The sequence below is a fragment of the Myiozetetes cayanensis genome, unplaced genomic scaffold (genome assembly GCF_022539395.1).
Source record: "Myiozetetes cayanensis isolate MyiCay16 unplaced genomic scaffold, myiCay2020 scf10, whole genome shotgun sequence".
Lineage (NCBI taxonomy): Eukaryota > Metazoa > Chordata > Aves > Passeriformes > Tyrannidae > Myiozetetes > Myiozetetes cayanensis.
The window spans coordinates 17633245-17645717 of record NW_026086605.1 but is presented as its reverse complement, the minus strand read 5'-3'; the positions used below and the strand labels follow the sequence as shown (position 1 = coordinate 17645717).

Below are 12473 nucleotides of genomic sequence, written 5' to 3'. Positions count from 1 at the left end.
CACTCAGAAGCTGGACAAGATCTGGAACCCCAGGGTTATGCAGGTAAATAACAGGTGCTGTTGCAAAAAGCTTACAGTTTGAAAGATAACAAGTAACAGACAAGTGAGATAAACTATTGAGTTTAGGGAGGAAAATAGGTTAACAAAAATAAATAGCATCCTTTATCCTCAACTCTAATGAATACAGATTGCAGCAAGTTCCTTAGAAGTGACCTTTTTCAGGTCTGTCTCAGTGAATTCTTTATTCATATATATATATATACTTTTCAGACAGTATTACTGGCTTCAGCTTCTATGCATATGCTTTTAGCTAACTATCAGTTTTGATGTATTTAGGATTATAAAAGGAATCAGAAAAATCACAGAAAAAGAAAATTGTCTAAATTATTTTAGCTACTTTGATTACATTACGCACCCCCTCCACCCCCCAAAAAAAAAAGTTCTGAAGAGAAAGTGTATTAAGCCAGCTTAATTACTCTTTAGATCTTGCTAGAAATCACAACATAAAAATAATAGGCTGCACTCATCCTGAGGGCGTATGTTCAACCTAATATTAGTGTTTAGATATGCTCCCAAAGGAACAGGTTTTGTTTCTTCAAAGAAAACACAGAAATGTTGTGGTACATGTTGTACACCTCTGGGCCATGTCCTGTAAGCAATTAGCTTTTCCAGCATGACAGCTGTGAATTAAGAAGTGATGTGGAGAGATAGTATTTCTGGATAGAGCAGATGCAAAGCAGAGTGCCCATGCTCATCCTGATATCGAACATATGCTATGCTCCTTTGGTACTGCCCAGAACTTTGGAAAAATCCCATGTTCTGTTTGCAGATTAAAATGTTTTCTGAGGCTGAACATTGAGAACGTGCAGCCTGATAGGTAAGCATTTTCTGGGATTGGTGTAATTGAGATAAAGGTATTATTACCTTTAAAACCAGTACAGTGTAGTAACAAATTCATGTCACAAGATGGTGCTTCAAACCAGCTGTAATGGTATCTCCACGCATGCACGGCTTAGCTTTTGGTTTTGTTTTTTAAATAGGAGCAGCAATTTTGTAACATAATTAAAATTTATTACAAAAAAATACACAGTATCCAATTAATTAGATAATTACGATGAAGCATTTATGGAATGAAATTATAAGAATGTATTTTCCCAAATACATTCACACGAAGGAGATATATAAAGATAAAGCAATTTAGAAGCATTTGCGGTGAACAATGGATGGGCCAGCTTCATCATATTCTTGTTTGCTGATCCACATCTGCTGGAAAGTAGACAGGGAGGCAAGAATAGAACCTCCAATCCAGACAGAGTACTTGCGTTCAGGAGGAGCAATGATCTGTTTAAGAAATAAAAGCATTAATTACAGTTGTCTACTGTGAATAAAATGCATTTTTTAATACAAAATTAGTAAAGCAGTTATACATGATATTAACAAAAATACCGTTTATATGTGCTGGTGTCATCCCTGGCATTACAGCTAGCCTTTGCTGCAAGCAGTAAAGTTAACAATTTGTTATATAAGTCTATACTTTCAATTTCTTTTCCTGAGTCGGCCTCTACATTAACCCCTATCCCTGATGTATTTGTGTACTCACTGCCTCATATGAAAAGGAAAATAATTGCTCTGGAAACAAATAACGATAGTCCAGGAGGACTTGGAAAAACAAGAAGGAGGAAGGTTGGTTTGTCAGTATCCTTGTTTTTTCAACTTGTAGGCCAAAGACAAAACCAGCATTTCCCTTTTCCCATGTCCATCAGATAAAAAGGACTAAAAACAATCTCACATACAGCCCCAGAGGAAAATTCATGCTGCTAGGTCCACGCTATTCTTCTTTGGCCATGTTAGGGCATTTGGCAGAATTCAACATGAACAAAGACATGAGAGATGAGAGGACTCCCTTCTTCCAGCACCAAAGTTACCAGGTGATGATTATTTGCTAAACATGTGATTCAAAATATGTTAAAAGCAACTTACTTTGTAAAGTGCTCACTATATTTCACTAGATCTTTTAGGACTTTGTAAACGCCAGCTTATACAGTCTACAAATTATTGCACCCTACATACCTTGATCTTCATAGTGCTAGGAGCCAAAGCAGTTATTTCCTTCTGCATCCTGTCTGCAATACCCGGGTACATTGTAGTGCCTCCAGACAGCACATTGTTGGCATAAAGATCCTTTCTGATGTCTATGTCACATTTCATGATGCTGTTGTAAGTGGTTTCATGAATGCCAGCAGACTCCATGCCTGGGGAAGGTACAGAAGAACACTGAGGAAGCAGCTCCGTACAGACACTTAAAATTGTTAACCACAGAACATGAACTTTAGCATCTTTAGAAGACATCAGTCTTCAGAGCTTTGGAAATCTGGAAAGTCATTCTGCAGTCACCTAAATTATTTGCTTAAGAGTTCCCTGGTGTACAGCTCTCCTCTCCTCCTTATGCACACATCTCCTCCTTAAAAAGAAAGCTGGGGGTGTGGAATAGTAAAGTTTCCACTCAGCTTTTGCAGGCAATCTCAATTGTACTAAGAATTCCTTATATGGTCTTGGAATAATTTGTTTTCTTTTTTCTTTTTAAATTAAGTTAGCTTGATACGAAACAGTCACAATATGTCCTAATACCTCTAGGTATGCAACTACTTTATGTTTGAGCTGAAATTCTGCCGACTGGCAGAACTGACATTGGATTTCTGTGTGACCTAGTTGCAAATCTGCCTTCATGGATATTGATTAGCACGGCATTGCCTTGGCTTTGCTCTGAAAATGCAATGAACCATGGATTCAGGATGTGGAGCATTCTTTCGGAAAAATTAAAGTAGGTCTTCCTACCTGCGTGCCTTCCCCTGCCACTGCTACACACTCCTGGCAAGCACATTCAAACCTACAAAATGGCACAGGTCCAATGCCAGAAGCCAGGAATAAACACTGTGGGTTTATTTTGGGAAAGCATTTTGCCTAATTGTTTGACATGAGGTTCTTCCCACCATATTAATAGTGCTGTTCTGAAAGATTATTTTATAAGGGGTGCTAGGACAACTTGTGTATAGGTCTGAGTGAGTTACTAATGGAACAGATTCAAAAGACAATACGGACTTGATATCTATGTGCAGTTTACCAAGGTAGAACAGTCATTCAGCTTACCAATGAAAGATGGCTGGAAGAGGGTCTCTGGGCAGCGGAAGCGTTCGTTTCCAATGGTGATCACCTGACCATCAGGAAGCTCATAGCTTTTTTCCAGAGAGGAGGAAGATGCAGCAGTGGCCATCTCATTTTCAAAGTCCAGGGCCACATAACACAGCTTCTCCTTGATGTCACGGACAATTTCACGCTCCGCTGTCAAGAGGATTCAATCTTTAGAATTGCATTCAGGAGGGACCCAGACATACCGACAGGTTGTTCTCTGTCATACTCCAACACCCTCCCCATATTTTAAACAAATCTTTGCTAGTCTTGCAAGGGACTTTCATGTTGAATCCTTCTCGTGCCTGTTTAACTGCAGGACCGCTGCTGGTCCTTCTAAGGCCAGAAGAAACATTGCACATTAAAAACTCTCCCTCTCAGTCAGCAGTATGTCCTTACCAGTGGTCACAAAGGAGTATCCACGCTCCGTCAGGATTTTCATGAGGTAGTCTGTCAGGTCACGGCCCGCCAGGTCCAGACGCATGATGGCGTGCGGCAGGGCATAGCCTTCGTAAATTGGCACGTTGTGGGTGACACCATCCCCAGAGTCGAGCACAATCCCTTTGAGAAGATAACACGATTCATTCCTAGGCCCTCATCAACACACATCACTATTTCGAAGTCTATGTCATATTCCCCAGAGGCCTACCTGTGGTACGTCCAGAGGCATAGAGGGACAGAACGGCTTGAATAGCTACATACATGGCTGGCACATTGAATGTCTCAAACATAATCTGAAATGCAATGAAAATAATTGTCTTAATACTGAGGGGGTTAGCTTAGTTGAAGAAATTGACTGAAAGAGAGGTAGAATACAAGATTTTCATATTTCTCAATGGTTCGTAAGGTTTTACAAGGAAGTAAAACGAAAAATCTAAATCCAAAAATATTTGTCCAATAAGGTATCTCCCTGTATTTGACCTATATCTTTAAGGTATTAATACAGACATGTGCTCATATTAAGGATAATTTTGTAATAGGCCTGGGCATAAAAATAGATTAAGATGTCATAAAGCTTGGACAGACTGAAGTACTCACATTTGAAGTGGACACACTGATTTTCTAAAGTAAATTTAATAATATGTAAACATAACAGGTGGTCACTATGCACTTTCCATCTTCCATAACAAAGAGAGGTAGACTACTGGACAACATGATTAACTGAAATGATGAAGGTCATATCCCGTTGAACCGCAAAGTTGGATTATCCCATGGCTTTAGTGTGAGCTCACCTGGGTCATCTTCTCACGGTTGGCTTTGGGATTCAGCGGTGCTTCAGTCAGCAGAGTCGGGTGTTCTTCAGGTGCAACCCGGAGCTCATTATAGAAAGAGTGATGCCAGATCTGAGGATAATGGAAGAAGCCAAAGGAAAGAAACACCATCATCCAGCAGCTCAGGATCACTTCCAGACAGGTGTTGTGCTCCAGCCCTCTGCTTACAGCCCTAGATATAGACTAGTGGTGTTTCTCATGCAGTTGTTCTTACTGCCTTCATAGAGATTACCAGAGTAAGTATAGAAAGAAAAGCATTTTCCTCAAGTTTTACTGCTAGTAATATATAACTTACTTTAAAGACACATAAGCTAATGAAAACTGATGTTATTCTTACAATAGAAGAGGCAGACCAGGACAGACTTAGTTCCAGCAGTGCTATTTCAACTATTGAAAGTTAAACACTTCCAGAACAACTCCACAACATACACAGAGTTCAACAAATAATAGATTTCTTGAGAGTTCCATCTTTTCAGCTGTAGAGGCCAGCCCGAGAATTCATAAAAAGAAAGGAAGGTAAATGGTTTGTGGGGTTGAAAGTCAACTTGTGTTTATCACCTCCACACAACTCATTCCAACAAGCTGTAAAAATCTGAGGCCAAGTGGATTGCAATGAGGAGGTTAAGACACCAATAAGAAGTAAACTGACCAGAAACTTTAGTCTAAAGGCCAAGAAGTTTTTGCTAAGCTTGTTTTCAAGGTGGTGGTGGTTAGGGATCAGTTAATATGTTTGGATCTAAAAGGCTTTGCTTTCAAGTAAAATCTACAGTATTTTGACTCCACACATTTACGGTGTGTTGCGATGTCCTCACTGTTCCAAATAGCTCTATTTTCACAGAACAACATTAAATAGAAATACCACCTTAGAATCACAGAAATTATATTATCTGTACAAACTATGACTAAACACATAGTTCTGAAAGCCTTTCATCCAAATACTGGCTCTGAAATGGATGCATTGCACTGCAATATTGCTAATCTTTCAAGCATTAAAAAGTATGTGTATAAACAGTGCCCTTCACATACACACTTTGCATTTTTGCTGAAACAGACACCTTCTTAATTTCCATTTTCTTACTAGCAAATTGATATATTCCTTTTCCTTCTTTCCTCCCCTCTCCTTACCCTGCCACACCCCATCCCTCAGTAATCAGCAAAGATCAGGTGGGAGTAAAAGAACTCCCAATGGACTTCTAGTGATACTCAAGCTTTAGATGCAAGTTAACCTTGGCTGTTAACAAGCTTCTCATTAAACCACACTGGATAGCATGACACTTTCATCTAAAATTTAGTGGGTAAACATTTGGTTTAAGTAGTTTTGCTTACTAGTGACACACATGAACTTTTCAAAGCTGAAATACCTTCTCCATGTCATCCCAGTTTGTAATGATGCCATGTTCTATGGGGTATTTCAAGGTCAGGATTCCTCTCTTGCTTTGAGCCTCATCACCTACGTAGCTGTCTTTTTGACCCATACCAACCATCACACCCTATAAAATAATACAAATTGAGTTAGTCCCTCAGGGAGAAGTGTCACAAAGTAGACAAAACATTAACTGTGAAATAAATCCAACTGCCAGTTATACTAGTTACAATATACTTTACAAATACCAACAAATGCAGACTTATTCGTTGCTCTTAAATTGCCAGTATTAAATGTTTAGTTCACTTAAATCCCTGGAGTTCATGTTTGCACTACAGTTTAAGTAAACAGAGCAAGTACAATATTAAGTACATCAAGATAAAGTGGAAAAATAAAGTTGTTTTAATGTTCATTATTATTTATGGATTAACTGTCTGCTAAATTATAATAAAGTGGAGTAAAAGCAGAAAGTGATATTGTGCCATCTAAGGGTCAAGATGGAGTGATACACACTTTATATTTCCCAAAGCTTAAGTTTCAACATTTTTTAATCCTCTTTTTGAACACTCCAATACTGTAATTAGAGAAAGACGATTTAAATCTAATGGTACAAGCTTCTTCATAGGTATCTTCATGGATCCTCTAGTACTAGCTTCTATACTGACAGGCAGATATTTCTCCAGTCCTGAAGAACTTAAAATGCATTTGCTGGGTATATGAAGTGCCACATCTTACAACCACCTTGTTTCTTTCCACCAGGGCCTTAGGTGACATAGAAGCAATTAGGTGGATCTGCTAATTATGTGAGCTAGTTTGCTGTGGCCTAGCCAAGCTGCTCTAATTCATGCTAATGATGATCCATCTCATAAACTCCCTATATTTAACAGCTCAGGTAATAAATGTATTTTGCAAACTATTAAAATATAGTGGAATGCATCATATAGTCAAATGTAAACCTTGAAACCAAAGAAACTCAACCCTAGGCAGGTTTGTGATACAACTAAATGAATAAACTCAGGAAGGTTAGTAGGAAGCTGACTAAAAACTTCTTCCTCCCTTAGTTTTCCACACATTACTTATCATTAGCTTTAAGGGCATTCAGAATTTCCAGTTATTTCTGTGTTAGGCTTACTTGGGTTTTGGGTTGGTTTTTGGGGGGGTTTTTTTGTTGGTTTTTTTTTTTTAAACTAGCTGTACTCACCAAGTTCTCTGGTTGATTCAAAGTTATGGGGCACACAAAAGATGGTATAGAAGGGAGAGAAAAATTTTAAAGGATTTCTCTCATAAGGCAAGAGACTTGCTTTCACTCAGGTGAGTATTTTGCCTGGAAATACTGTGTTATACAGATCACCCCAGGCTGGACTAGCCCAAGACATAGGGAATGGTGAAGAGCGGGGGTCAGGACAGCAAATCCTTCTACAAGTCCAGTAAGGAATAACCAAAGTAGTTCATCACCTGGTGCCTGGGACGACCCACAATGGATGGGAAAACTGCTCTTGGAGCATCATCCCCGGCAAAGCCGGCTTTACAGAGCCCTGACCCATTGTCACACACAAGGGCAGTGCTGTCCTCTTCCTCACACATCTTCTATGTCAGTGTCCTCTGGCCCTCCAGACAGAAAACAGCCCTATGAAAACAGCAGAGAAGAATTAAAACCAAGAAACATACTCAGGTATCAGACCCTCCCCCAGAAGACAGAGATGGCTGTATGAAAGCAGCCAGCACAGCCAGGAGGGGCATGGCCCCGGTCTGGCATCAAGGGCTGCTGGGCTATTCGAGGGAATGGGCTTCCTTTTGAAAGCCTGAGAGGTTTCAACCATGTCTGCCAAGGGGCTGTGTGCACTAGGGGATTATCCAGGGAATTCCAGAGGAGACTTCCAGCCCTGCAGCATGGTCAGAGAGATCAAGGAGCAGCAAATGTTTATCTAAATTTGGTCACAGAAATCCACGGCTGGGGGTGGGAGATAAAAGAGAGCACTGAACTGACAGCTGCAAAAACAAAGATCCATTTGCATTGGATTCAGCACAACTTCTCCCACTTTTCTATCATGCTGACAAAGTCCTGACACATGTGGAAAACTGTCAAAGGTAAGAGCACTTCATCTTTCCCTTTTAGTCCTATGCTTCCCAACAACTAACCACATGAAATGCTATGCATGTACCAGGGGTCTTTTCCTGAAGCAGATATTAACCCACTGGGTGAAGATGGCCAATTAATTTTGTGTTTAACCTTTTAAAAGAGAAAAAATGTTCTAAATTACAAAACAACAAAAAAAAAAAGGCAAGCAAGCATTTTTCAGTCCTCCCCTAATCACTTAGAAAAAAATCCCACTTTTAAAATGAAGCCAGAGACAGTATGTATTTTTAAAACCATTTCTCTATCATCATTTCAAAGCAGCTAATAAACTACATTTGTAGAGTGACAGAGCAATTTATGTTGGCTCCTTGACTCAGTAAAAAGAAACTGTTTTCTTCCTCTGGCAATAGGATGATAACACGGGTAATAAAAATACTTCGAAGGCTTTGTATTAAAGTCAATTACAGAAACAAGAACTGAATACCAGGACTCAAGAAGAACTATTTGCTTGCAATTTATAGTGTGTTAGGGAATCACTTGGCTCATTCCGAGCCTGTGTTTCCATGCAGAGTTCAACAAATTGCAATGTGTTAACAGCTAAAGGAGACAGCTGTCATCCATGGACCAGCTGGCTCCACATGCAGTCAAAACCTTCTGCCACAGGAACACTGGAAGCGCGGGACAAAGTGGAAATGCAGTCAGCAAGAGCTATGGCCAATGGGCAAGGGAGTCCACAATCTGTTCATCCTCTACCTGGATGGAACAAGCATGGGCAGTTCTTCCAAATGCTTCATTTGAGATCCTCCGCCTCTGCCCAGGCAGCCACCAGACATGGCTGCAACCCTGCTCCTGCAGGATGAGTGGGCAGAATTCCCAGGAGAAGACACGGATAAGGAAATCCTAACTTTGTGTACTCCAGGTATTTTATCACTATAATTGGGAAAGTAGGTTGCAATTTCTTCATTTATTAAACTCCTGGGGAAACAGGCTCTTTATATTCAAATATTTACTGAATGGAGTACAACTGTTATCTAACATGAATGAACAGACTGGTTTGGACAAACCATTTCCTAATTAGGAAATAGGCTTTTCAACCATCTGTTTTTGGAACAGAGTTCGAGGTCAAGGGGTTTGTTCAAACCAATGCAGCTAGTGCAATGCCAAAAATCACTGGGGGGAGGGGAAAGAAGGGGGCAGGAAAGGCTACATTTCTGAGCCTAGTGGACTCTAAATGAAAACCATATTTAGTAATAAAGCACAAAATGCTGAAAAATCAGACAGAGGGCTCTGCTGCCAACCAGGAAGTTACAGCTCAGGACTGCTCTGGTATGCAGTAGCAACATCTTAGAGCAGCAAATGTCACTGAGTACTGTGGAAGACAGGACATTTTTCTCCCAAGTAATCAATAGTCTTTAGTCTCTTCTCCTTGCTTTACTTCTAAATATAATCAATCACTTCACCAATCTCCACAACAAGCTATTGAAGAGAACTCCAGCTCCACAAGAAGTCTGTGTGTCTTCCTTAATGAAATGTTTGGCATTTTACAGAACAGTAGGATGAATACATAACATCCTCATTTTATCCTATTACACACTGCTAATTTGCACACTTCCAGCTCTTCTTGCAGTCACATGCCCCAAAACACTCATGTACATTACACTGGGTTAACAGCAATGAATAAAATCTGCTAAGAAACACTACTGCATACCCCTTCAGGAACTTTGTTCTGCCCCAGACTAATACCCCAAGGTCATACGAGTTCATTTAAACATGAACATAGCTGTAGTTCCACCTGTGGCATTACACAAACCATTTATTTATACAATTGCTGAAGTGCTGGTAGAAGGAGCAAAATTATTAGGTAGAACTGTTCTGCCCCTTTCAGAAGTGCTATAAAATAAAGTCAACTCAGTATAGATACTACAAGTACTTTATCAACTCAGTTCTAATAAGTAAGTTTGCTTAAGCAAACTACAGCACAGCAGTACACCCTCCTGAATAGCTTCCATTTGACATTACTTAATTGAAGTCCTCCAGCAATCTTTAAATCATACTGTTGGTTCCGTGCCACTTACCCTGACAGTGCTTGGCTGGCGATAGCTGCTCTGGGATGGTGCACTCTGTATCTGAAAGCTCTGAGGTTATATAGACCCTTCAGCTCTTCTCCTCCCACTAGCCTCCCAAACAAGGAGCAGAGACAGACAGAGACAGAGCTGAAGTCTTTAACAAAACCATATAGGGACCTTAATACAAAAAACTCTAATCTGGGTGGCCACAGGCCCTGGGTCTCTTCCACCGCATTCCAGTGCAGAGCTCATGAAACAGGAGACTTTCAGCTGTGTAATATAAACACTTTAAAACTTCAGGAGAGTTACTAAAATACAGAGTCAGAGCCAGCCCACAATAGACATCTTCTGGCAGGAGGATCATATGTTCAAACAGGAGAGGTCCAGGACTCCACAGTAACATCCAAGAGGCAGAATGAGAAATTGGAAGAGCATTTATAACAAGGAAGGTGTTTTTAAAGAAACACTTTCCTGTCCTTAAAGATTTTGAGAAAAACAATGAAAATCTTTCTGGCCAGCTAAACAGCTTCTCAGTTTTTCTACAAAGTGTCCTTAAAGGCTTGGCATTTTGCTTATATACTAAATATTGCCCGTAGGCTTAAGGGTAGCAAAAAAAGCACGTGCTGTTGTTTATGGTTCACAACCTTTGAAGGTTGTGAAAAAGTTCAGTTAAGAGATTGTTATGATCCCTCTGGATTATGATGGGTTAGAATCCATTCTGTTTCTCAGACAGCTTGTTTTTCAACTCTAGGACCTGCAGACCAATTATGCCCTAGTGCTATTTTACTGAAGGCCACAAGTCTGGACTGCCATGAACTCACATCTCAAATTGTTTGTAGTAAAGTTGTTGAATTTTATAACCCCAGCTAGCTTTTCCATTGAACATATTTTTAGCAAATAAAGGAATGGTTCTCCCTGTACAAGTTATTTTCATCACAGGCCTCAATTTTTACAGCTGTAGCCAACTGTTCTCTGGACAGGCTAATTCTAGTGTAGCAGCGCTTTCATAGCCAACGTTTTGTCATTAAGTTTTTACAAAATATCAGAAACAGCATCTCTTAACTCCAATGCTAAACCTTACGAATTCAAAACTGGTCCAACCACACAAGCCAAGAAAGATGTGAAAATCCAAGTGAGATCCTTGCTTTGTGAGTCTTGTTGCAATAGGGAGAAGCAATACAGAGTGCCTAATTGAGTAGCCTTAATACAAGAAAATCTCCCACAAAACCACAGTGAAAGTTTTTCTGATGTGAAAATTTAAGCAATAAGCTACTAGTAGAGATAGCAGATAGATAGAATTATGGATTGAAGACCAAAAGGAATTTAACTTTTAAGGAAAGGAACTTTGAAGGAATGTAACTGCCTTGGAGAGTCAGAAACAGAAGCTATCAAATGTTGGAACATGAGCTATGCAAAAGCTATTTATTATTTCACTTCTAGTATCAGGTCAAAAGACAGAAATATTAAAATAAAAAAAAAAAAAAAAAAAAGGAAAAAGGAAAAAAAATTAAAAAACCCAAACCACCAAGATCAGCAACCTAAAAGAGAGGACCTAAACAGGCCCTTTTTTGCATATCTACAACTGACACTCAAAGAACAGCCAAAACCAAATTCTTTGTTTTCAAACAACACTCAAGAACACAGCTGAGAAAACTTGTACACCTCATATAGAACATATGGTATTAGATCAGAGACCTTTGGTCAAGGGGAAGGAGAATTTCACACAGCATAACCCTTCAATGCAGTATCATGTTTGATTTTACATCAATTACCTTCTAGATTAGAAGAAACACAATCCTAGGTTTTCAGAAACATCATCAACTACTACTCCTTGGAAATACCAACACTGGGACAAAGATTCAAAAGAATCCAAACTTTTTGTCTTACTGAGCAGAAGTTTACAGCTGACAAAGTCTCACTCAGAGCAGGTAGTTGTTGATATGGTGACACACAGTAAACACCAGTTGTTTGGAAGGACCTACTGTATGAAGGGCATTTGTTACAGACAGACATAGGTAGGCTAGAAGGAAGGAGTAAGCCAGAGGCTTGAGTAAGCAGTAGTGATGGATACACAGAAACAGAAAAGGAAAAATGTAGAGATGCTGTCCAGCCATGCCTCCAGCATACAATGAAGAGGAGTGCTCAGCAGGCAGATTGTCTCTGCAGCGTGATGTTATGGAAAGTGCCAGGGCAGGAAGGAAGGCAGGCAAACAGGTGAACTATGCAAGGAAATTAGGTCAGTCCAGCTCAAGGGACATTATAGAATGAAAGTATTCCTTTTCTTTTTGGTGAGGTTTTTTTTTTTTGATGAAGTTATGATCACACAGCTATTACTAGACATAAAAGTACATCAGTAGTTTACACCTTTTTTCTCAGCAACTTAGGTTATTGTCAGAAGGGTAGGGAGGGAAGGGGAGAATGTACTTGGCACGAAATATGAATAATAACCTAAAGAGAACTGAATAGAACAAGTCTTCTGAGAATCAAACCTAAATGCTGGGGATCAAAAC

General features: G+C 39.7%; 1 protein-coding gene across 1 annotated transcript; it reads right to left on the bottom strand.

Moving 5' to 3' along the window:
• Window positions 1–1054: 1054 nt before the first annotated feature.
• On the bottom strand, window positions 1055–10014 carry ACTA2 (actin alpha 2, smooth muscle). Its single transcript, XM_050334676.1, has 9 exons — window positions 9973–10014; window positions 7276–7447; window positions 5819–5947; window positions 4419–4529; window positions 3836–3920; window positions 3586–3747; window positions 3148–3339; window positions 2071–2252; window positions 1055–1341 (listed from the first exon to the last, which is right to left on the bottom strand). The coding sequence occupies exons 2-9, from the start codon at window positions 7402–7404 to the stop codon at window positions 1198–1200; spliced, it is 1134 nt and encodes a 377-aa protein (XP_050190633.1). The 5' UTR covers window positions 7405–7447; window positions 9973–10014; the 3' UTR covers window positions 1055–1197.
• Window positions 10015–12473: the final 2459 nt, after the last annotated feature.